Below are 25,229 nucleotides of genomic sequence, written 5' to 3'. Positions count from 1 at the left end.
CACCGCAGCGACAAAGCCTGCGGTTTAAACGGCAGCCTGGGGGAGGGGAGGCTGCAGATTCCTCGGGATCGTTGCCAGGAACAGTCTCAGGCTTCAGGGTAAGGAGGAGGCCCAGTGTCCCCGCATCTTTCTGGGACCTAAGGCTTCCTCCCGTCCCCGCTTCGCCGCTCACCCGGCCTCCTGCCAGCCTGAGCTGCCCGGGGCTGCCCTGAGGTTCCTTCTCACCGATGTCCTGTGGTGTTGCCTTAGGGACCTGCTCGGCTGACGGTTCTGTTGCTTCGGTGAGGTCACGCACCGTGCAGCCCCCAGGAGGAGCTCATGCTGGTGTTTCTGGGTGTGTTCTCCAACCCTCAAATGCCTGGCCCCGGGCCGCAGCCTGCAGGGAGCTCCTCCGACCCCCGGGCATGGGACATCCCATCAGCCCGTGGGCCTGGCATCCCAGGATGCCGCCTGCAGCCACATGGGAAACACGGGCAGTGGGACGTGGATAAAAGTGATTTGGCTGCCAGGGCTGGGGCCGGGGATGGAAAGAGGGAGCAGCTCCCCGCACCCCCCGCTCTGCCGTGGAGTGGGGCGAGCAGGCCCCTCCTCAGTCTTCTGGTGCTGAGGTCAGAGAGCCACTCAGGCCCCGCTGCGCTGAGGTGAGGCCATCCTTCCGTTGTTGATGCCAGCTCGCCTTCTCTTCCCCGATTAGCCCGGTCTCCACGCCGTCGATTCTGAGAGTGAGTGAAAGGACTTGGGTTCTAGGCAGCTGGGCTGGGGTTGGGCGGGGAGACTGCTGAGGGTGCCCCATCTCCGCTTTGGAGTTTGACCAGTTGCCTAAATTGCTTCATCTTCCAGAGGTCTGTCGTCAGAGGAACACAGGAGGCGGAATGCTGGGGTAGGGGGGTGTGCGCCAGGGTGGGGAGCTGGGTGCCCATCCCACCCCCACCCTGCCGTGTGCGGCAGCATCCAGACTGTGGAGGGACTGCCACTGGTGTTCCCCTCCAGGCCCCCATCAGAGGGTGCTGGGTGGGTGGGCCTTCCTCACGCCAGCCCCGCCCCGGTCAGGCCCTGCAGCGGTCACCCAGGTCTGATGAGCCCACAGTCTGGCAGCCGCCACACGGAGCTGGGCGGGGGAGTCCCATCCCCAGGACTTCTCCCCCAGGAGCGTTTTTGCCCCCTCGGCAGCCCAGTGTGAGCCATGGGGTCCAGAGCCAGCTCACCAGCAAGGCCCTCTTGGAATCATCTCTGAGGCCCCTAAATGCCCGAGGCCCCGGCATCCTGACGTGGAGTGGGGAGCCCTGAGCGGTCCCCAGGACACCTGGGCCCTGAGCTGGGTCCTCGCCCTCCGAGGGCGGATGCCCCAGGGGCCTGCCCCACCCCATCCGAGTAACAGCCGGAAGCGGGCCTCCCCCAGGAAGAGCTGGACACGCGGGCCGCAGGTCTGCCCGCAGGGAGCTCCAGAGGCAGGAGCGACGGCTCTGGTCGGGGCGACAGCTCCTCCTCTGTAGCTACGTGGCCATGAGCTCGTCACCCCGACTCTGACCTTCAGCCTTCTCGTTTGTTTAAAAAGAGGGGCGGGGCGGGGCGGGAGCATCTTGTTATCTCTGTCGGAATGTCCTCCTCAGCCTCCTTCTAAGGCCTGGCTCTGCTCCAGACCCTGGGCCTCCCCACGTGAGAGACAGCCCTGCCCAGGTCACGGAGTCCACCTGGGGCAGGAACCTCGGCAGCCCAGCCCCTCCAGGCCCGAGAGGGCAGGGAACGTGGCCGCAGGGACAGCCTGTGCCACTGCACGCCTGTGCCCAGCTCGGTGCTCCGTACGGTGGCACCGGAGTGTGCACAGGTGCTCGGCGAAAGTTTGCGGAAGGAAGGAAAGAGCAGACACAGCTGTGGTTGGAGCAGCGTGAAGGGGCCCCCAGGCAGGACCCTGGGACCCGGGTGCTGGCCTCAGCTCGCCCTGTGATCTTGGCAGACTGCCTTCCTGCTCCGGCGCCCCGTCTCTGGCCCGTGAAACAAGGCTGGTCCTTGTAGGAGTGCTCCCGTGTCCTCCTCTGCCACCGCTGACCACCCCCTCCCCCTGGGTGCCGCTGCGGAGAGGGCACGGGTTGTGGGGCATCGGTCCTGAGAAGCTGCTGGCCGGCAGGCTGTGGTCCCCCCCCAAACATCCCCCTGATCCCCAGCGACTGTTTTCCGAAAGCCAGCACAGCCTGTGCACGGTTCGACCCTGATGCCGACGTGGCCTGTTTCAGAGACATTGGGCCAGAGGAGGCCCGGGGCCTGGGTCCCTGCAAGGTGCGCTCAGAGACAGACTGGCCCCCTCCTCGTTGCTGGGGTTTACTGCCTGGCAGCCCGTCGCTCTGCTGATTGCAGACTAAGATGCTCTAGAACATTCCAAACCACCCTGGAAGAAAGCAGCTTTAAAAGATCCTGAGAGTCAGATGCTTTTTTTTTAAAAAAAAAAAAGAAGGGAAAGCCATACTCACATTTTCCTGGGCTTGCCCCCCCGCAGCCGGACCCCCAGCGAGGTCTCCCGCAGACCCCGTTGGGCAGCAGGACTCAGTGAGGTGGGGGAGGGGCGGGGGCTCGGCATCTGCAGTTTCTCTGACACCCTGGAGTGAGAGGAGGGGTGCGCGGGGCTGTTCTGGAAGCTTCTGACCCTGAAGGGCTGTCAGGGAAAAAAGGAGGGGCCTTTCCTTCATGACTCCAGAAGACTCAGCAAATGTCAATGAGTGAGAATTAGAAGGGCTAATTAGGGCTCCACATTTTTAAAAAAATATTTTTATATTCATTTATTTTTAGATAAAGGGGGAGGGAGAGAAAGGGAGAGAAACATTGATGTGTGAGAGGGGAGACACAACTATCGGTTGCTTCTCACACGCCCCTAACTGGGGACCTGGCCTGCAACCCAGGCACGTGCCCTGACCGGGAATCGAACTGGCTACCCTTCTGTCCGCAGAGTGACGCCCAGCCCACTGAGCCACACCATCTGGGTGGGCTCCACATTTTTAATCAACTGTTCACTGTCCATGGAAGTGGTGAGCTCCCCGTCGCTGGAGGGCACAAGCAAGAGCAGGAGGCTGCCTGTCGGGACGGCAGCAGGGGCTTATGTGTCGCAGAGCAGAGTCCCAAGGATTTCTGCTTCCAGAGCTAGTGGGCTGCTGGCTGAGAAAAAGAAGAGGTTTTTGAAACACTGAGCTTTATTTCCTCCTGAGTCGAGTTCAATGCTGGAAAGGTCTGGTCCCCAGAAGGCACGTTTCTTCAAATAAAACAGCTGACCTGGAAAGGGGGCCCCGTGAGAGCACAGCCTCCTGCAGCCATCAGACGCCCCGAGTGAGCAAAGGTGCGGGCTGCCCCTGGGTGGGGGGAGGGAGGGGCAGGGCCGGGGTCTTCCCTCCTCACCGCCCCCCCAGGCCCTTCTAGCATCCTCAGCACCGGTTCACAGCTCGCCTCCAAGAGGAGTCTCCTCAGTGCCCAGGCTCCTGCCCCTCCCTGCCCCAGGCTTGCCTGCTGCCCAACCCTCTGTCCCCGACACTGTTCCTGCTCTGGGTGCTTAGGCTACAGGCCCTGGGGTACCGCACCCCCAAGTTTGCCTGAGGACCCTGGGGCCTTCGGTTTAGTAACTAGGCAGAGGAGCGAGGGAAGGAGCCGCCTGTGCTTAGTTCTGACATGTGAGCAGGGAGAGCGGGAGGCGTGGAGGACGGAGGCCGCGGGGAGGCCGGGAGGTTTCCCTGTGACGTCTCCAGCCCCATCATGGCGGCTGCCGTGGGCGAGGGCCCCGCCCGCCCCTCCGGGGCCCTTCTCCGTCCCCCACCCCGGCCTTGGTCAGGAGGAGCTGCGCCCGATGCAGCCACTCCAGTGCCGGCCCGTCGCCAGGAGCTGCTCAGCGGTGTTTCCCTCCTCTCCTGCCTGCGCCCCCTCACACTCTTTGGTCCAGGTCCCCAGAACAGGCTGCCAACAGCCCTTTGTTGCTCTGAAGGTCAATGTTCTGTCCCCCTCTCCCCACCCCCAGGGCCAGGGGCAGGGTGGGTGGGACTCGGCAACCAGCAGGTGCCGGCTGTGGCGGCCACATGTTGCAGGAGAGAGAGCCACAGCATGCGCACACACCAGGACGCCCTGCTGTGTCGCGGCTTGGAGAGCGAGTGGCAAGGCCGTCAGGAATGGCTGGTGGGCCTTTGGGGAAACTGTGTCAAATTGAGTAAAACGGCCAAAATGAAAAGCCCAGCCCCACACCAATCCCTACTCAAAACTTCTGACCTGCTGAAAGGAAAGTGGGGTCATGCCAACTCCCAGGGGGCCTTTCTCCAGTGCGACCTTGACTCGCTCTTGACTGACCTAGTGGAAGAGGCTGAGCTGCAGATGTGCAGGGCTGCGGTCGCCCTCGGCCTCCGGCGGGACACCTCGGCTCTGGCTGCCTCGGAGCTCCAGGCCTGGTGAGGCAGGCCCTCCACGGCGAGCGTGTTGGCAGGGGCACCCCCGCCCGGCCCCTGGCAAGCCCGTGCAATTTCTGAGGACTCAAAACAAACAGAGCGAGACGCAAAGCAGAGTCCAGTGTGGCCCAGGCCTCCCCCCGGAGCTGCTGGCGTCCAGGTGGAGAAGCCGGGCACTGCCCCCTCCCCATCTGCGTGTGCCTCCAGCTCCTTTTCAAGGCATTGCTGCAAGGCAGGGCGGGGCGCGGGGCTGCCCCTCAGCTGTGCCCACAGACCGCCCCTGCTCAGACTGCCGGTGCCCCTGGTGCCTGCCCGAGGAGAAGGGCGGCGGGCAGGGGAGGCGGGGCTGCCCTGAGCTGCGGGGTCCTGCAGCTGCTCCGAGGAAATCCTTTCAAAGCCGTGTCTCCTGTGGTCTTCTCAGAGGGGCGCTGGTTTGCAGTCTGTTCATGTTCTGATTTAAAGGAAAGCTGTGTCTGAGAACACCACCTCTCCCAGCCTGCTTCTCCCTGATGCATTGCATCCTCGGGAGGAAGACGCAAACACCCGGACAGAAATGGTGGCCGCACCGTGCTGGTTGGTCTCACTGGGTGCTTATGTTTCAGCCAGTGCAGACTGCCAGGCCAGCCAACCAATCTACAGCCTCTGGGAGGGGGCAGGAGCTCGTGTGGGGTCCCCGTTCCCTTTTGGGTTCTGGAAGCTGCTCTAGGGGGCCTGGTAGTCTCCCAGAAAGCTCTCCCTCGGCTGTGCCCGTAGGCAGGCCTTGGCAGGATAAGCAGAGAGCGGCTGGGGTTGAGCACTTTGCTCGGGACCTGAAACTCGGGGCCCTCGCCACATGCCAGCGCCTCTCCGCCCGACACCTCCAGGGGCCAGCCTCATGCTGCCTTCCGCAGGGCTCTGCTCCTCTCTGGCCCTGGGTGTCCTCATGTGAGAGAGTGTCGGGCCAGACAGTCAGTAGGTGGGTTCTGGAGTGTTCCAGGGAGCTGAGTCTGACCTGTGGTGCGGGAGCAAAGAGCCCGAAGGGCGGCCATGGCAACACCCTGGGCTCCTGTGGGAACAGAGCGGTTCTCCCATGGGGCCGCTGCCTGGCGACTGCCCACCCGAGTGGCGTCAGGCCCGGCTGTGCAGAGGACCACAGCTCCCTGCCCCGCCCCGCCCCGCCCCACCCCGCCCCGCCCCACCAGGCACTTGCAGCGAAGCCTCATGGGGGAGCGGAGCTACAGAGGGGCCACCTGGGTGAGTGAGGCGCCGATTCATAGCACAGGTGTGAACGCACCTGTAAAGCATGTGATATGCACCTTTCAATCAGCAAAGCATGTGATATGTTGGTTATAATCCCTCGCACGCTGAAGATTAATGGGGCCTGGTAGGCCTGTGCATTTATCCCGCAGGTTAATTTGTGTCTTTGCAGGAGCCTCCTGGCAGCTCTGCCTAAGACCCCCCTGCCATCCCCACAGTGGTGTGGTGGTGTAGCTTCCGCCCCAGGTGGGACAGAAAGGTCTTTAAGTGCTCCGGTCCCTGCCGGGACCTTGGTGGGGCCTTCCCACAGCCTCTGCAGAGCCGGAAGCCAAGCCGAGAGCAGGGCCCACGCGGAGAGGGGCCCATGCGGAGAGGGCTCCAGGCCCAGCGGGGAAAGCACGAGGGGGCGGTTCATCTCCCTGTGGAGTGTTTGATTTCCGGACCGTCGTGCCCACGAACAAGCGGCAGCCACAGGGAGAGACCAGAGCCGAGCTGTGTGGCTTCTTTGTAGTGGCGGCCTGGCTTGGGAAGGATGCTTTCTTGCACGATGTTATCTCCCTGTCCCCTAGAGGGACCAGCAGAGAGTGGTCTGTGGCATGCCCTGGAGCCCAGAAGGGCTGGCGTGGCACCCGGGGAGAGCTCCACGGGGACATCTGAAGCCTCCCACAGGGGCGTTCGTCCTGCGGCCCCGCTGCCGGCCCGAGCCAGGGCGCGATGTATTCCCCGGAGCTGGCGCCGCAGCAGGACGCCTGGGGCACGACAGCCTGCGCAGGGCTCCGGCACGGCCGCCCTGGGCGTGTGGCGGCCTGCTTAGTCCTTGGGCGCCATCGTCACGCCCAGACGAAGACGTGAGGGGGGGAGGGGCCGATGGCCCTCAACCTGGCCCAGTCCGTTTTGTCTCATTTGAAATAACGGTTCGATGTAATCTCTCATTTCCAATTCGATGCAGCACCAAGAGCGCAATGTACAAAACACCTGGTTGTAATAATTACAAGCTGAGCTCGGGAGACTGTCTTCATGTGTGCCTGAACACAGGGACTAGGAAGCCACCTCCTCAGGGGTGCCCCCTCCGGGGGAGGCCAGCCTGGGCCGGCTCCGCTCCTGCAGTGGCTCCGGAAACACTGGGGTCGGGAGAGGTGGGAGCTCGCCCGCCCGTTCTCTCCGAGGAAAGAGGGAAGGCCTCTTGTTGAGAGCGCAGTTGCTCGAGCTCGGGTCTCGGCTCTGCCACTCGCACCTGCAGGGGCGTCTTAGGCAGGCCTTAGCGGGGAGCAGGGGGTGGGGGGCTCCTGTCCGCCAGTGGCACAGCCCAGCGCCCAGCACCCCACAAATGCTCGGCCATCGGGGTTTCCGCTGCGCCCCAAGCTTTGAGAGCAGGCCTGTGGCTTGCCCTCCTCTGCATCCTTGACACAGGGCTGAGACCTGGGCTGCCACTCAGTCGGTTTGGGGACTGTGATGTGGGGGGAGGGCAGGTCATTGTGGCCATGCAATACGTCACACATCGAAACCTCTGTCTCCTGCCAGCCTGGGGGGCTGGGAGTGGGGCCTCGGGGCCTGTGTCACCGGGTCCCTCGGGTGAACGGGGATGGTCAGAGCTTCCGGCAGATGGGCTCGGACAGGTGGCCCTCCAGTGGGGGGCCGGGGCTGGGATGCCTATGGTCGGGGAGAGGGGAGGGGCCGGGGGCTGCATCGGGCACATCTCCTCGGGCTGGCCGACTAGCCAGGCTGAGCCGAGGAGTGCATGTGGCCGCCTGCTGGTCCCAGCTGCCGGTGAGAACAGTGAGTTCGGTGCCAACCTCGGGAGCTGCGCCTGTGATCTCTGGAGAGGAGAGGAGGCGGCGCCTGTGGAATTGGAAGGGGCGTCAGGGCTCCGGTACCTAACAGTGCATCAAAGCCGGGGAGGGCCTCTCGCATGACAGAGGGGCTTGGGCGGCGGGTCAGTCCCGGCGGCCAGCACGTCTAGGTCCCGGCCCACCTCTGGCCAGCCTGCCAGCAGCGCGGGCGGCAGACACAGCCCAGACCCTGGCCAGAGCCTGTCTGGGTGCTCTCGCTATGTGACGGGTCTCTGAGCACATCGTGGCCCGCTGGGGCTCGGGAAAGAGGCTGGTTTTTCACTCCCTTGCCCAGCCGGATCTGGCGGCCCTGGCCGGTCTGGCTGTCTCCTTGAGCAGCTCCAGCGTTCACAGTTAGTTCCACTGAGCAGATTGCTCAGGACGCTTCAAGGTCATCTGGCAATGGCAGCCTGTTCCCCTCTTCGGCATGTACGTTCAGGGACGGGCTGAAAAGTTCCAGGCGCACAAGAACCCTAGAACCGAGAGAACCACAGGGACTCTGAGCTGCCCGATGCCCAGGGTCGTGGGTCGGGGTCGCCCTTTGGCCCGTTCTCTGCAAGCTGTTGGGGGCGGGCAGACTCCCCTCCTGCCGCATGCCCGGCGGGAAGCTGCATCCGGGTCCAGCGGCCTGCCCATTTCTCAACACCCCTCCCAGCAAAAGGACCAGCGTCCCGGTCTCCACGCCAGCAGGGTGGGGGCAGGTCCTGGCGTCTCAGAGGGCTGACGCCAGGGTCCCGTGGGGCCAAGCCCCTGCTCCTCCTGGGTTTGCACATCTCCTGGGCCCACTTGCTGGCTAGCAGGGCCCCCCAGTCCTTTGGCCCCTGCGGCTACCCCAGGCTACAAGATTAGAGCCAGCCTGTGGGTGCGGAAGGGGGGCGAGGAGCCCTCCTGGTCCTGGCGAGAATCTGCAGGATGCGCCCAGAAAGCAGAGCCGAGCCGGAGAAAAGCTGTGCCCCGGAGCGCAGTGACCGGAGAAGGGAGAAGGGGTGACACAGTCCGTGGTCAGAGAGATGAAGGGGAAGGCACAGCAGGGCAGGTGCGCATCCGCCGTCGCTCAGATGTAACTGGGTTAGTGCCTGAGGGGCCCCGGGCTTGTCTCTTAAAGCGGCAGGCAGCGGTGAGCTGGCGGGGAGACCCGGTGGGGAGAAGAGGGACTTGGGCCTCAGGCAGACCTGGGCTGGCCCGCAGCTCCACACTTCTCGGGCCCGTGACCTCGGGCAAGACACCTGCCCTTTCTGAACCTTGTCTCCTTACATCTAAAGTGGCAGTCGTGTGAAATGAGCCAGGAATAAGGGCCCAGCATAGCGCCTGACCGAAGTGATAGTCTCCGCCTGCAGCCCAGTAACCTACGAGGCCTCTTGGTGTCTTAACACCTGGCTTGCCCCCACCACCCACGTGCCAATCACAGGCAGTGTGTTTCTCCCCGATTCGCAGGAGAAAAGGTGGTGTGCATTCGATACTGCAGACGCACCAGGAAAGCCGGGCCTTCCAGGGACAGGGTGGGGCTCCTTTCGTCATCTTTGTGTGCCGCCACCTCCCAGACCCCTCCCACACCCCCTCCAGCCCTCACTTCCCTGATGGGGAATGGGGACGTGCTGGAGTGGGCTGCCACCAGCAACCATCTGCCCTCGGAGAGGGGAGGCAGGAACTCACTGGCCTTCGCATCCTGTTGATTGCAGCCTGGGGAGGTGGCCTCCCATTCTTTCCACTTGACCTTCACGCTGGGAAGCGAGGGTGTCGGGCTCTCAGATTTTCTCTCAAGGACCAGAGTGGGAAGAGCACCCCCACCCCATGGGCTCTTCCCTCAGGGGTTTCAGGAGGGCCCCACGGGGTAGGAGGGGCGGCTCTGGCCCGGCACAGCAGCCAGCTTCATGCCTGCGGTTGGGGTGCAGAGCCCCCAGGAGCCAGCACGGACTCACCTGTGCGATGAGTGAGTTCCTCCCCCGCACCAGAGGCGCTCCTCGACTGTGGGCTCTTACACCAGGTGCCCGCATGAAACTGCTCTGGGGGTCCCCAGACGACTCACATGAACTGACAGTGGGCACTCAGAACAGTGCCTGGTGTGTCGTGGCCACTGTGAAAGCATTTGCTACCGTGATCAGTATTAACGGTCGTCCTGCAGGAAGCCCCCGCTCTCGGCACACAGTCGCTCATCCCCTTGGGGGGTCAGGGAGAGGGAGCGCGGGGAGAAGGCCCCATGAGGATGGGGAAGCAGTTCCCTGTGGTGGCCCCTGCGTGCAGACAGGCAGGGCTGGGAGGCACCTGCTGGGGGGCCCGGCACCGCTCGCTGGCCCTGCCCGGCCTCGGGAAAGCCGCTGAGACCCAGCGGCTCACACCGCAGAGCCCGAAGGCCGTGCCGTCTGGGGCGGGCAGAGCGCAGGAGCCAAGGTGAGTCCTCGTGGCCAGCACTGGCTTCCGGCCACCGCTCTTGCTCTGAGGCTTCAGGAAGGGAGCCACCCCCCTGCCTGGCCACAGCCGCCCTCTCGGAGCCCTCTGCTCTGGAAGACCCAACCCAGGGCCTGGTCCCTGCCTCCTCCCTAGGCGGGGGAACTGCTGATGTTTTCTTTCAGTTTTCCTCTCGGAGAGGGTGGAGCTGACCTTGAAGTCTGCGTGCCCCTGTCTGGGGAAGGCAGCCTCTGTCTGCCCAAGGCCGCCTCCACCTGCTCGCTCTGGGAGGCTCCCCCAGTGTCCTGCCCCACCCAGAGCTGGGGCGTGTGGAGGAACCCACCCCCCCCAACCCCTCGCCGCCAACAGCGTCACACGCAGCTCTGGGGCCACGGCCTCCTGGCCCGTGCCCTGCCTTCCTCCCGTAGCTCATCTCAGGGGCCACGGCTCTTCAGAGTGGACCCCACCTGGTCCCTCAGCACCCGTGGGGCCCGCTGCCAGTGGCTGCTGCCACGACTAGCCACCCCCCCCCCCCCACCGGCAGGCACGTGCGTGCCCCGGCACGGGCTGGCTTTGCTCTGAGAGCCGACCCACTGGCCCTTGACCCTTGGCAAAGTACAGGCGTGAGGACGTTGGGGATGACTCATCCGTGCATCTGAGCCACAGAAAGGAAGTGCAGGCCTTTGTTGGGAGACTCGGGATGAGATTCACCGCGTTCCCGGGTGAGAAGACCGAACACTGGACAGAGGCCGGGCTTCTCCGGGAAAAGGCCCCTGTCTCCTGTAGCAATTCACCGCGTGACGAGGGCGGAGCCTCACCGGAGCGAGTGGAGGGGAGGGTTGCCGTGTTGCGCCGTGTGTGATGTGCACCCACGTGTTTGGCCCACACTTCCAGGGAAAAACCTTTTAATTTTTAATTCAGTTTTTTATTATGTATATTTAGATACTTTTTTGTATTATAAAGGAATTTCACTTATTTTTGAACATACTATGGTACAAAAAATTTTATGTAACAATTACAAAACTAGAGTTATACTTTTAACACATAAGCATAAATAAAAGAATTAAAAACATTTATATAGATGTGGAATGAGTACTACCCATGGATAATGAGCCTCCTAATTTTCCCCTCAAAAATTTGGGCAAAAAAATACACATCATACACGGCGAAATACGGTAGCTAGTTTCCTCTCCAGCAAAGTAGAAGAAATGCACTGAGATTTTCTCCATCTGCCGAGGCAAAGAAGACAGCTCCATAGAGAAAAATCACAATGAATGGAATCAATCATGTGTCAGTTCTTTGAAAGGTAACTTTCTCGACTTTGAAGACAGATTAGATAGACAGATAGCCAAAGATCAATTGAATTCAATTTGAAAAACTAAAAATGTTCAAAGAAAAAACTCTCAAATAAAAACAGACTAGACAGTGATGATAGCAGGCGAACACCCCCCTTCTAAAAGGTGCGTAAACAAAGTCATGGGAAGTAGTTACATCGGTCGTCAGGGAAGAAACGCAGCCTTCATTCAATGAGGAGGGACATTCTGCACTTGCAAAATCAGCAAAAATAAAGAATAATGACCGTGGGGGGGTGGGGCCGGGGACTGGCCACTGAAACTCTGTGGATGGCCCAAAAAGCAATGTGACCCTTAGAGGGGACAATTTGCAAATTATTTGGAGAACCCTCGAAAGAGTCACATTCCTTGACCCCATCAGGCCAATTTGAGGAAATGAGCCCTGAAAGAAGAATCTCTATGCCCTGGCTGGCGTAGCTCAGTGGATAGAGCGCGGGCTGTGAACCAAAGTGTCGCAGGTTCGATTCCCAGTCAGGGCACATGCCTGGGTTGCGGGCCACAGCCCCCAGCAACCACACATTGATGTTTCTCTCTCTCTCCCTCCTTTCCCTCTCTAAAAATAAATAAATAAATAAAATCTTTAAAAAAAAAAAAAAGGAAGAATCTCTAAGTGGTTGTCAAGCTGGCCCCACTGACCCTCGCCCAGGGCCTCTGTGAGAGCCCGCAGAGGGCTCTCGGCCCCTCCCACTGCCCTGCCCTCCCCCAGCAGCTTCTTTTTGTCTGTGTTTACACCCGGAATGTGTGAGTGTTCTCAGGAAGGTTCCATTGAACCGAAGACTTCCAGAGCTATAAAAAAGACTTGAAATTACTAACCTAGCAGAGGGAAGAAGACCTGGCTGGTGTGGCTTAGTGGGTTGGGCCTCATTCTGCAAAGCGAAAGGTTCAATTCCCGGTCAGGGCACATGTTAGGGGGTGGTGGCCTGGTCCCCTGCTTGGCCCACGTGTAAGAGGCAACCGATCAATGTCTCCCTCACGAATCAGTGTTCCTCTCCCTCTCTTTCTCCCTCCCTCCCCCTCGCTCTAAGAATAAATTAAACTTTTTTAAAAAGCGAAGGCACTCTCTGGAAAGACGCCCATCTCGAGGACTTTATAATAGCGAGGAGACTGGACATAACCTAAACGCCGTCCCCGTCGGGGAGAGGCTGGGTCGAGGGTGAGGCCAGGGCGTGAGCGAGCACAGACGCGTAGGTGTGGGAATGTGCAACTTGGAAACTCGGTTGTGACAAAACATTTGGGGACCGACACATACCCCCCCCCCCCGCCCCCGGCCCCGTGCTTAAAACTGAAAAGCAACAGCTGTGCCCGGCCCGAGCCCGGGGTGGGCAGGGGTCAGCGAGATTAGGGACTTCGTTAGAATAGGGGACCCTGAGCTAATTTTTCATAGTCCTGTTCTCATTGTTACGATAACGATGCCACAAATGGCATTTCTTTAGGTTTAAAAAAAAAAGAGAGATGGCCCTCCCACGCAGGCAGGGGTCCACTGGCGCACACGGCCAGCCCCCTGACCGTGCCGTTCCGACCGGCTCACTCCTGGGCGTTCGCTGTGCAGACGAACTGTGTGACGTTGCCGTTTTTATCGTCCAAGAGTGGCTGACTGTCGGCAACTTCATTTGGTTCAAGCGACTACTCTGACTCTTGCCCCTGAGTGCAGGGAGAACTTGAACTTACTATGTGCCCAGCCTGAAGGAGCTCCATGCTACCTCCCAGGCACTCGCTGAAGCTCAGGAGCAGACAGGAGCCCAGAGCCGTAGACCCTTTTTGACCGTGTGTCTGTCTGTCTGTCTGTGTGTCTGACACCCACAGGCCCTGATCCTACACCAGCTGGGCCGCTACAGTCTAGCGGAGAAGATTCTTCGAGACGCAGTGCAGGTGAACTCGACGGCCCACGAGGTCTGGAACGGGCTGGGCGAGGTCCTGCAAGCCCAGGGCAACGACACAGCAGCCACCGAGTGCTTCCTGACGGCCTTGGAGCTGGAGGCCAGCAGCCCCGCCGTGCCCTTCACCATCATCCCCCGCGTGCTCTGAGCCGGCGCCCGCCAGCCTTCCCTCCCCCCACCCCCTGCCCGTGGTGCACCAAGGGGACGGGTCCGCCACACCGAGGCCCCGGGAGAATGCGCGACGGACCACCGTGGACTAACCAAGCAGGCCCCCCATCACCACACACTGCACCCCCCACCTGCGTTTCTGTTGTTCCCGCCAGCCCAGCGACCATTTCTGAGTCTACTGACGTGGTTCAGGACGGATTGCCGTGCCATATTCTGTTAGTCGACATCTGAGTTTTAAGTAACACGATTATGGAATTAATCAGCAAAAGTAGAAAAATATATTCCAAGTTAAAATTCAGTGGCAGAACAGATTATTTTTATCCGAGCTGTAAAGGGAGCGGTTCTCTCCTCCTCACCACGCCCGCCCCACCCGTGGCCCGGAAACCGAATGTGAATCTCCTTTTTCCCACCTCAGTGCTAGTCCGAGCCAGGACACCAGCCAACACTCTCTTGGTTTTGTTGTCGATAATTGTACCACGTGATCAATTACCGTCCTCACGTAGAGCAAAGCCTGAGTCCGAGAATATTTATATTTTACCAATATATGCCTGTTACAAGAGAAGGAAATATGAGTTATTTAAGTTTAACTTTTTTATGTGAATTCAGAGTTTATTTATCAATGGAAATATGTACAAAGAAGCTTCAAATGGAATATTTACCGACATTCCTTATACATGACAGACACTTGGCTAAATGGGAAGATGATGTTAATAATAAAATGATTTTTAAATGGACCGATGGCTGGTGTCATTAGTGAAAGCCCCCCAGACCCGACGGAGCTGCAGGCTCAGCTCCCGGGGCCGCTCTGGATGAGTCCGCCCTGGCCCCGCCCCCCCCAGGAAGCCCCGCCCTGATTCTGGCTTGGGAAGCCACCTTTCCCGACTCCCCCCAGTATCTGGGGCTGGAGCACATGGCTCAGGCCTGGCCAGTGGACATCCAGCATTCACCAGCCTTCCCCCCGACCCCCCGGCCTTGGCCCCAGCCCAGGGGCCCTGCCCCAGCTCCCCCGCAGCACAGCCAGTACTGGCCAGGAAGGCAGTAAGGCTCAGCTGAAGGCCACCCCATGCCCGCCGTCTCCCTCTTGCATTACCTCCCGCCTCCCCCAGCACCCCCAGGCCTCCTCTCGCTGCTCAGCTCCCTGTTCCCGTGTGTCCACCGGACTCCCTCTGGCTCTTCTCTCACGGCGGCAGGGTGGGCGTTGTCCGAGCGGAGGCACCAACAGCGTTGGAGCGTTGGAGACAGTGCTCTCAGGCCCTACACAACGTGGCCGCTTGGTGGTGGGCAGCTCTTACCACGCCCTGTGCCTCTTCTTCGGCCCCGGCCCCCCTCTGGTTCCTCTCGCTGTCCCTGCATCTGAGAGCAGCTCACACCTGGGCAAAAGCCCCTGACACCTTGCTCGGGGCCTGTCTCGGGAAGTCAGCAGTGGACAGGCCACGCTGAGCCGGGGGACCCCGAGTGCACCCCTGCCACCCCCAACTGGCCAGTCCTCAGGGGCTCCCACTCCTGCCACCAGCCTCCCTCTCCTCCCACACCCACACACCCACGGTCACTTCCTCTCCAGCTGCCCCGCCCACGCGCCACCAGATGGGACCAGGAAAAGCACATCCTGTGAATATCTCAGGCGAAGACCCCCTCCGGAAGGAACTTTGGGGGTCAGGCGGAGGCCCCCCCTCCTCAAGGCAATACCCCGAGGGGCCCTTTCCCAGTCTGCACCTACCCAGGGGCCACCCTCACTAAGACACTGTCCCTTTGGGCCTCCGGCCTGCCCAGCCTGCCTTCCGGGCTGAGACATGAGTCAGCAGGCAGCTGAGGAGTCCAGGTGCCAGGAGGGGAACACCACCCCACAGGGCCACCATGAGTGTGGCCTCAGAGCCAGGCTGGGAGAGGACGGCTCCTGAAGGCTCAGACCCTGAGCCGGGCTGACCTCGGGGAGGGGCGGGCGGGTTGCAGGGTGCCTCCTGCAGGTCTGTCTAGAGTCAGGAGCTCCAGATGGCGATGCAGCTGCCCACAGCCCCCACAGCCCTCCCTGCCTCCCCCATCTTCTGCTGGGTGACCCCTGACCCCCTGAGGACAATAGGGTTTCCTGGTGACCAGTGCACTGCAGGTCACCCCGATCTGGCTGGAAGCCCAGCTCTGCCTAGTCACGTCAGCTCCACTGGAAAAGGGCTCCCAGCTCCTCTCTCACAGAGGGGGTGACGCGTCCCCTCGCAGGGCTGTTGGGCATGTGATGCAGCGCTGTGCCTGGGCCCAAGGGCTCCCTGCAAGGACCTGCCGGGGGAGAGCGGCCCCGGGACACACCAAGGAGCTCCAGGGCCAGGCAGGAGGGGACGCGCTGGCTCTCCTCTCCCTCCTCCCACGCACGACTATTTGCAGCACAGCTCGAAGCCACGCGGAGACTCCCACTGCACTTCATTCATTCACTCCTTCCACGTGGAGGCGGCGGCGAGGGGACTGGGCTGGGGTCCTGCCCTGCCCGCAGTGCCAGGCAAGCAGGGGTGCAGCCTATAGCCTTCCTCACCTTTGCCTTCTGGGACTCGGAGGGTCGTCCTCAGGCCCTGGGCCCAGCCAGCCGTGAGGAGGGAGCCGGGGCCCAGCCCTGCCCGCGTGCACCGTGGGCGGCTCCCACCTGCAGCTGGGCTCCCGCTGCAGGGTCCGCTGGCTGGAACTTGAACCCGGGCCTGCACGCCCACTCTCTGCAGGACTTTGGGGGGCTCCCTCATGCTGCATCTCAGTTCCCTCATTTGTGAAATGGGTAAACGGAGGTGGCCGCAGAGATTCCGAGCTTGTGAAACACAGACAGGACCGGCAGCACGTGCTTAGCCAGGGGGTGCCTCTTTGGGCATTACCTGACTCACAGTGTGTGTGTGATGACTCTCGGCTGGAGCCGAGCCTTGCCCTCCCACGCAGCACCTGCGAAGGTGCAGCTGCCGGGAAGGCGGACCAACCCCCCCACCCCCAAGTTCCCTGGCAGCTTCCTGGGCGCCCAGCCTGGTGTGAAACCCAGCAGTAACTGGGCCTCACTTCTTCTGTTAGTCCCCACGTATCATGTACCTCCTGTGGCCAGACACAGGGCCCCCGGCCTTGGGGAGACAGGCAGCAAGCAGAGGTGTAAATAAATAATGACCCGATTGATTGAGCTCCTGGAGCAAGTTTTAAGTGGTAGTGCAGGGAGGGGGCTGTTGGGGAGGCGGCTACTTGAAGTCGGAAAAGCATCCTTTAAGCTGAAAATATTAACCAACTTTAAGACCTCTCGAGGTTGTTGCTTTTTTAAAAAATATGATTGTTCAAAGGCAACTAAGTCAATTTTTACAAGTATTTTCATGTAGCCAATAGTGGCCTTAAAAACAATAAAACTAAATAAGAAAAGTTAAATAGCCCTTGTGTGGAAATGCAGCTAGTGTACCCACAACTCTGCCTTGAACAAACAAATAACAAGCAGCCGTCCCTCTCCTCCTGTGATTATATAACACATGCCCACTGTGTTTGTTTCCTGTGGCTGCCGTCACGAATTGCCACGCACTGAGTGGCTCCATGTAACATACGTAACATACGTTTATTAGCGCTCTGCAAATCAGATTTCCGACAGGGCCTCACGGGCCGAAGATCCAGGTGCCGGGGCCTCCTGGGGGGTGGGGGGGCAGAGAGGGGCGAACCTGTCCCTGGCCTCCCCCAGCGTCCAGGGGCTGTCCTGAGCTCCCTGGTGCACGGCCCCTTCTCCCTCTTCAAAGGCAGCAGTGAGTCACTCTGACCTCTGATCGTCCCTGTCCCATCTCCTCCTCTGACCCTGACTGCTGCCTCCCCCTTTCACATGTAAGGCCCTGTGACCAGGGCCCAGCTGGTCGGCTTGGATGGCTAGATGCTGTGCTCTGGCTCCAGGTGCAGGCTGATCAGCGGCAGCAGTGTGGGCCACCCGTACTGGGGCTCCTCCCCCCCAGCTCACCTAGCCAGCTGGTGCCCCCGCAAGGTGTGCTGCAGCCAGATGGTACCCTCGGCAGGTGCGCCGTCGGGGCATTGGGGCTGGGTGGGCTCCCAGCTCGCTGGCATCTCGGGCACCAAAACCTGCCCTTTGGCATCACGCGTTCTCGCCTGCCTGGCTTGTGCAGGTCAGTGGGAGGCGGCCGGGGTCCTGCAGGGCTGTCCACGTTGTCCATAGAAGACACCTTATCGCTCACAGAGGTCCTTATCGCTCATTCAACATGCCTCACCTACCGATAAATGCCGAGAGAGCGCTGACTCTGGGCCAGGACGTCCTCCCAGGTCTCCGCCCCGGTCCGGGGCCCCAAGGCCACTTTCCTTCTGGCTGAAGTGTGATCACAAGTGAGTCACCTCCTCTCAGTTCCTCGTCGTCTGTAAAAAGGGTAAGAACGGGTTTGGCTACAGGATCCCCGATCCTCTGTGATTTTAAACATCGCCAAGTTGAGCGAGTATTGGGCCCTCCCCCAGAGGCACAGCCGCAGGGCTGGGGAACTAAGTGAACTGTCAGCGGGAGGGGCCGGGCACAGAAGACGCTCAAGCAGCAGTGGGGCCGGGCAGCTTCGGCACTTGCGTGTGGGCTGGACTCAGCGGCTCGCCTCCAACGAGCAGAGTTAGGAAAGGGGGGACGTCGCAACGTCACAGCGGAGGAAGCTGGCAGCCGCCACCCTAACCGACGGCCCAGGGCAGCACCAGGGCCCGGTCCTGTGGGGGGCACGGACCTGGCAGGGCTGGGGTGAGGAGGGGCTTCAGCTCTGTGCTCTTCTTCCCCAACGCCCACAGCCCCGGCCCTGCTGTGAGAAAACAGCAGAAAAACCGAACGGGAGGAACTTTCTACAAAACGCCTGCCCGAGGCCCCTCAAAACGGTCAAAAGCATGTGAAACAAGGAGGGTCTGAGACACAGACACCAGCCGAGGGACCTGTGGAGGCAGGACCACCGAGCGCGGCGTGGAGCAGTCCCAGGACGGCGGCACCCCGGGCCAGGAAAGGGATGCGAGCGTTACAGACCGGGACGCGAGAAAAAAGCTGGAGCTTAGTAGTAACGCACCCGCGGAGGTTCCTTGGCTGTGGCCGTTGCCCCAGGGAACATAAAGGGTTAATAGAACAGGGAGACTGAGGGAGAGGGGAAGATCTGTGTGACCTTTAAACGTTTCAGTAAATCCCAAATTGTTCCAGAATGAAAAGTTTATTTTTTAAGACCATGACGTCTGGGCAAAGGAGCACTCGAGAGGACGCGCCCCATCATCAGTCGTGAGAGAAACGCAAGTGAAAACCCCGAGGGGTGCCCCCTCTCCCCCTTGCCTGGGCAGACGATAGCAGGTGCTGGTGAGGGCGTGGAGAAACGGCTCCTTTTCCTGTGTGTGTGCTTGTTTGAGTTTTCTTTTTTTTTCTTTATTTCTTTTTTATTTTTTTTTAGATTTTATTTATTTATTTTTAGAGAGGGAAGGGAGGGAGAAAGAGAGAGACAGGGAAACCTCAATGTGCGGTTGCTGGGGGCTGTGGCCCGCAACCCAGGTACGTGGCCTGACGGGGAATCGAACCTGCGACACTTTGGTTTGCAGCCCGTGCTCAATCCACTGAGCTACACCAGCCAGGGCTTTTTTTCTTTATTTTTAACTTTTAAATTGTTGTTCCATTCCAGTTGTCCCCGTTTTCCCCCCATGGCTCGCCCCTGCCCCCCACCTTCCACCCTCTCCCCCTCCCCCACCGCCCTCGTCCCTGGGTCCTTTCCACTTGCGAAATGACTCCTTGTGCTGCTGCCGCTGGGGGGGGGAATGCCCCGTGGTGCGGCCACGTCAGAAAACAGTTCGGCTGTCTCTTAAAGAGGTGAACGTACAGTCGGTCCGTCACCCAGGAGTCCCCGTCCCAGGTGTTTACCCCGCAGCAAAGGGAATCACCGCCCGCACCCAGGCTGGCACGGGAAAGCTGGGCGCTGCCTGGTTCCTGATAGCCAAGAACTGGAAACAGCCCCCCGTCCGTCCATCCGTCTGTCCGTCCGCGATGATGAACGGGCGACCACACGGCGGTGTGTTCACGTGGGGGGCAACCGCTGGCCATAAAAAGGAACGCGCTATGGCTGCGTACAACGACATGGGTGGATGTCAACATTAGGGTGATGAGTTAAAGAAGCCAGTCAAAAAAAAAAAAAAAAGAAGCGAAGATACTGTATGATTCCATTTACAGAAAACTGGAGAAAACGCCAACTAATCCGCAGTGACAGAAAGCAGACTCCCGGCTGCCGAGGGTGGGGGGGGGGGCGGTGAGGCGGGGGGCAGAGGCGGGTGGAGGTGGGCCGAGGAGAGGCTGCGAGCAGAACAGGGAGCCAGTTGGGGAGGGTGGGTGTGCTCACGCTCTGAACTGTGGGGGTGGCTTCATGGATGTCTGCATATGTCCAAACACGCCCAGTCGTACGCTTTACATGTGTGCCGTGGCTGATGTGCCGATGACACCTCAATAAAGCTGTCTGTCGGAAGGACGGGACGAGGCCTCAGTCTCCCCAGCGGTAATGTGGGGCGACCGTGTGTGCCCCGCACCCCCAGGGAGCCCAGGCTGGGCTGCGTCCGAGGCCGAGGTGAGCCTGGCCGGAGCCCTGAGCTCCCGAGCCCAGGGCTGGCCGGCTGCAGGGCCCTGGTCGCCGCGCCTGCAGTGAGGGGACGAAGTAGGGCCCTTCCCGTGGTGGGGGACCCACTCGCTCCGTCTCTTTTCTCTTCCTGCAGTCAAAGGAACGCATGATGCTACATGTACTTTGGGGATTTTCAGCACAATTGTCTAAAAATAGCCCGGGCCACCACAGCCCGATTCCTTTTTAGGAAGGGTTTCGGCAGCCCAGCCTGTCCCGGCAGCTGGCTCAGGAAGTGGCGGCTTGGCCCAGCCGGGCCTGGGGCAAGGGGCAAGGGGCAAGGGCCATGGACCGGAGCCACCACCGGGACCCTCCCCATGCTCGGGCCAGGCTCACTCCTCGTCGCCCCGCTCCCAAGAGCCGGGCCACTGGGAGCCCAGCCGCCTCCCCATCCTCGCTTCTCCGTGGGCGTCAGCATGCCCTGGGCTGGGCCCAGAGCCCAGTGCGTTCCTGCCCCCTGCCACAGCGCCCTGCATGGCTCCTCAGTGCCTCGGTTTCCCCATCTGACAAGCAGAGTGCTCCACTGCCTTGCCCCGCCCCCCTCCCGAGCTGGGCTGTGCCCGCTGGTCCGAGGGTGTGGCCTGGCTTTGGAAACCACATGCCTGCCCTTCTCTGTGGCTGAGCGGACAGGTCAGGCGTGGGAAGGCCACCTCCCGACCGAGGGCCCACCCAAGCCAAGGACCAAGCCCCAGCACCCTTCATCTCCTCGGGGTGCGGGCCTGAGCACACCCCGGGCTAGGAGGGTCATCAGGGTGATGCCACCCCTGGGCAGGTGGCAGTGCCCAGGTGTCCTAGCTACACTTCGTGGTTAATAACTCTCGCACCAAATCGGGGAAGCTGGTACTCACATTACATTGCACCCTGTACTGTCAGCCCCCAGATTCTTAGGTTGAAGTCCTGGCCCCCAGTGAGCATCTCAGAACGCAACCGCCTTTGCAGATGGGGCTTTAACGCAGTGATAGGTTGTATCAGGTCAGGTGGGTGGGCCAGCTCCAGTGTGACTGGTGGATTTGGGAAGCAGGAAAAGGAAGTGATGACCCAGTCCCACGGAGAGGAAGACCACGAGAGGGCACGGGGAGAAGGTAGCGAGAAGGTAGCCACCCACAACCGACCCGCTCACACCTGGGTCTCGGACGTCCAGCCTCTGGACCTGGGAGGGAACAGGTGTCTGGGTTTAAGTCCTGTCCGCGGTGCTCTGTCACGGCCACCCGCGCAGACGAGCCTGTGCCCTGTCCCAGAGGCGAAGGCCCGGGCGTTGGAGACGTGCAGACGCTTATTCAGGCTCACGTGGCTGGTGAGCCTCTGGGGCAGGACGTGAAGCCAGGACGGTCTGTCCCCCAGGCCAGGTCCTCTGGAAAGAAGAGCATCACTGTCCCCTGGGCGAGCTCAGACCGTGGGGACTGTGAGGGCGGCTTGCCAAGCAGCCTGTCCCACAGAGGCCCCTGGTCCCCCAGGCGTCGGGGCAGGAGGGGCTGTGACAGGGATGCAGGGGACGGACCCTCCACCTGCCTGCTGGGCCTCAGCTGACCAGGGTGGGGTCAGACCCAGCGCCCAGGGCCCTTTCCCCTGCCACCTTCCTGGGGCTTCCTGGGGCTCCCTGGTCCCAAGCTTTGCAGGGTACATGCTCTGCCCCTGCTTGGGGGCCCCGTCTGGATGCGCCCCTCTGCTCAGCTGTCCCACCGCACCCCAGGGGGACAGACCGCAGGCAGGTGCGCCAGGAGACCTGCGGGCAGCAGCAGCCCGGAGGCCATCAGGATCGAGAAGAATGTGCCCAGCAGGCCCTGCGCCCACAGGCAGAAGTGACAGAGGGGGGAGGGGAAGAGTCCAAGGGTGGAGCTGGCAGGTCTGGGGGGAGCTAGCTCCCCCTCACTGTTATGCGAAGGACGAAACACGTAAGGTACCCCGATCTCCTCACCTATGAAACGGAGCCAGCGCTCCCTGACTCACAGCAGGATTAACAAAGGCATGCTTCCCCCACCTCCCCGCTCCTGCAGAGCTGAGGGCTGGGTGCTCATAGGCCTCGGGTTCTCGTGCACACACAGCAACACACGCCCCTGCTTGCACACCCAGGCAGGTCCCAGGCACACATACTTCCCTGACAGCACAGAGAAGTGAAGGGGGGCTGGGTTGTGACTCCCCAACACCCCAGCTACCAGTCTCCTCTCAGCTACCAGGCCGCCTCCCTGCAGGCTGTTGTTGCCCTGGCAACCAACCAGGCTCAGGGTCTGGAGCCAAAGACCAGCTCCCCATCCCTCACTCAGTGCAAGGAGGGGTCCCTGTGTGGGTGCACCAAGCCTCAGCTTTTACAGAGAGGGCAGAGGGCAGAGGGGCACATGGAGCCCAACTGTGGCTGCCAGAAGGACAGGACTGGGCTGGGGCTCAAAGAGGAGGTGCGTCCTGCCCTAGCCCCACCCCCCGAAACCCACACAGCTTCCTCGTGGGACAGGGGAAGATGCAGGCTCTCAGAGCAGAAACTCCAGAAGCCAGGCGAGGCCTGTGGCCGGCCCGGAGAGAGCGGAAACCGTGGCAGGAGCTGGGAGCATGTGTTCGGTCAGCATCAGGCCCAGCGGGGGCCAGGCGCCTGGAGGAAGCAGCCCCCGCTCCTGCAGCCGGTGGCCTCCCCTCCCACCACCCTGCCTGGTCTTCCCGGAGACAGCCTGCGCCCTGCTCCCCTGGCCCGTTCCAAGAGCCCTCGCTGGCCTCTGCGTCCTCACAGACTCCCCACCGGACCTTGCACGCCGCGGGGCTCCCACCTGGGAGCGCTGCTGTTCCCCTGACGACAACAGCAGTAGGTGTTCACCGCGTGCCCTCAAACTGCGCTTACCGCACTGGTGCCCTGCCCCGAGTGTGCTGGGCACGTGAGCCCCGCCCCTTCTGTTTCTTCTGTGGGCAGGGGGCGGGCCTCATCTGGCCGCATCTCAGGGCAGCCCCAGGTACACCGCAGAAGGAGCTCTGGCCAGTACCACCTGGCCCAGGCCCCGGGAGGGGCAGTGAGTGGGGGACTGTGTCCGTTTCTCTCCGCCCTCATCAGAGACCATGGCCTAGGGCGCTGGAAACAGACAGCCTGGGTTCGAGTCCAGCCTCCGCCGAGTGTCAGCTCTGTGCCCTTGGGTCTGACCTTTGCCCTCCCAGCTTACTCCTGCATGAACGGCAGGGTCATAAAGGTACTTCATGTGTCAGTGTGTTGTAAAAAAACAAGTCGGATCATGCATTGAAAGCTCAGAGCACTAGGCCCCACGTGCAGCCGTCAGTTCAGCGGGGCACGATGCAGAGAGAACCAGGAGATTTATATTCCAGCCCCTGTCCCCTCGGAGTGCCTGCTCTGGGCCTCAGTTTCCCCAGCTGGAGGCTGAGAGTGTGAGGCGCCAGGCGTAGGACGGGCGTGGGGACCTCGGGGATCGCGGGAGCAGCTCAAGGTTTCCCACCCGTCCTCTGCTGTCGGGCAGGTCTCACCCCTCCCAGACCTCGCGTAGTCCCCTGTCCTGTGAAATGCTCAGGGTGACACTGTCCTCAGCAGGCCCTTCTCACTGGGGCCAGCTCTGTGCCAGGCCCCCAAGGCCCCCAGACCTGCAGCGTGGCCGTCCCCAGGAGGCCGGGCGCTCGTGCCAGGCCTGCATCAGGATGCGCTGGGCTCTGCGGGACCGCCGGGCCCGGCCACAGCCGTTCCCCTTCTGCCACCCTCCCTGGCCTCCCCGCCTCCCCAGAAGTTCTCCGGAGCTCCTGGGAGAGGGCCAGTGGCCCTGGCGTGTGACAGTGTTTGGCTTCAGCCTGTCAGAAGAGCAATGTTTTTCCTCTTCTTGTCTGTACTTTCTTTTAATGACTTTTTGGATCAGCGCCCAAGCAAGCTGGATCAAAGACTCCTGGGGGGAGGACGACAGGACAGGCTGTTTGCTGTGAGAAGGTCATGGGGGTGACACCTGCAGGCTGGCCGGAGCCTCAGGGGCTGGAGGGGTGGGTGGGCCTGGGGGTGGGCTGGGGGGCAGGACTGGCCTGAGCTCTAGGTTGGGGCAGAGGGCCAGAACGTCCTTCTGCCAGAGACACAGCCGAGGTGAGGGCGGGAGCAAGGGGGAGGAGCAAGGTGCCCTTGAGCAGCAGGTGAGCGCTGGAGGCTTTCCCTGCATGCTTGCCGTGCCCAGGCAGCCTTGGCTGGACCTGAGGTCCCCGTGGACCCGCATCCTCAGGACAGCCTGAAAATCTGCTCCGGCCAGGGGAGCGGGGAGGAGCCCTCACCCTGCCCCCTTGCCTGGCCCAGCTGGAGAAGCCTGGGAAGTACCCCTTGTTTGGGGGTCTCCTTTTGGAGTGCTGGCATCCGAGGGGAGGGGAGCTCTCCTCGGAGCTCCTACTGTACCGAAGCTGGCCCCCAAAGATGCCAGGAGGGGGAAGGGGGAGCTTGGAAAATAAGCCTGCTGGTGGCTGCCTGGAGCAGCCCAGCGGGTGAGGCCCAGGCAGGTGGTAAACAGCAGGGAGGCGGCTCACCCCTGGGAGCTGTTCCGGGGCTGCTGTTGATGTTTTGGAGCAGGGAGCAGGAGGCACCGCTGCGGAGGCCCCAGGGCCCCGGAGAGCCGCAGGGATCTGTCACACGGGGCCGCCCCACTGGAGCCCCGGAGTCTGGGAGAGCCCATGTGACTGGCCCACGTGACTGTGCGTGGACACACCCTCCAGCCACACTCGCACATGCCCGGCACACACCCTGCACACTCAGGCCCACGCAGCCCTCCGACACCCAGACACTGTGTGAGGCCAGCATGCGGTACAGCAGAAAACCCAATTCAAGTCCCAGTCTCACCACATCCTGGTTCATGACTCTGGCATAACCTGTAACCCCTCTGAGCCTCAGTGCCCCCATCTGCCAGGTGGGGCCAGCACTCTCTCCCTGCCCCTGAGTCATCTTGAGACTTGACATATTGTCAGTGTGGTTCACCGTCGTTAATCTCCCCTCTCGGCGAGGCCCGGGGCGTGTCCCACGGGCCTGAGCCAAGGCGTGGGAGCCAGGCTTGAATCTCACTCTGACCCCGAGTGTCACAAGCACACACACTTTGCAGATCCACCCACGTGTGCCCGAGTGTGTGAGCGACTGCCAGCACACACAGCGCACACATCTGAGGCTGTGACGACGGTCGCTGTGCACAATGCTCCACATGTGCTCACACCAAGCAAGTGACACCTCCCTGCCTCCCTGATGTGATTGGCCATAGATATTCGAATTCAGCTAAAGCACAAGGACTGTGACTGCTTATGGAACAAGGACCCTGAGCATAGCGGGCTTCAGGGGGTTTGGGGGCTTGGTGAGGTCATGGAGTGCCCAGGTTCGTTTCCTCTGTCTGCCCTCCAGCCTCAGTGTTAACCCGGTGCCTCGTGATTACAGGATGGCTGCTGCAGC

The 25,229-nt window shown here is 61.4% G+C and overlaps 1 protein-coding gene across 8 annotated transcripts in view; it reads left to right on the top strand.

The window, feature by feature from the left end:
* TTC7B (tetratricopeptide repeat domain 7B) overlaps positions 1-13,990 on the top strand; it is a 215,640-nt gene extending 201,650 nt beyond the window's left edge. For 7 of the 8 annotated variants that reach the window (XM_036013158.1, XM_036013163.1, XM_036013146.1 and 4 more), the window contains one exon: positions 13,015-13,990. In XM_036013158.1, coding sequence (XP_035869051.1) covers positions 13,015-13,236 — 222 coding nt within the window. In that variant the 3' untranslated portion in view covers positions 13,237-13,990. The remainder of the gene's footprint in view (positions 1-13,014) is intronic. The other variant, XM_036013151.1, reaches the window with a different exon arrangement.
* Positions 13,991-25,229: the final 11,239 nt, after the last annotated feature.

This window comes from Phyllostomus discolor, chromosome 1 (assembly GCF_004126475.2).
Source record: "Phyllostomus discolor isolate MPI-MPIP mPhyDis1 chromosome 1, mPhyDis1.pri.v3, whole genome shotgun sequence".
Lineage (NCBI taxonomy): Eukaryota > Metazoa > Chordata > Mammalia > Chiroptera > Phyllostomidae > Phyllostomus > Phyllostomus discolor.
This window is presented reverse-complemented; position numbering and strand designations above follow the sequence as displayed.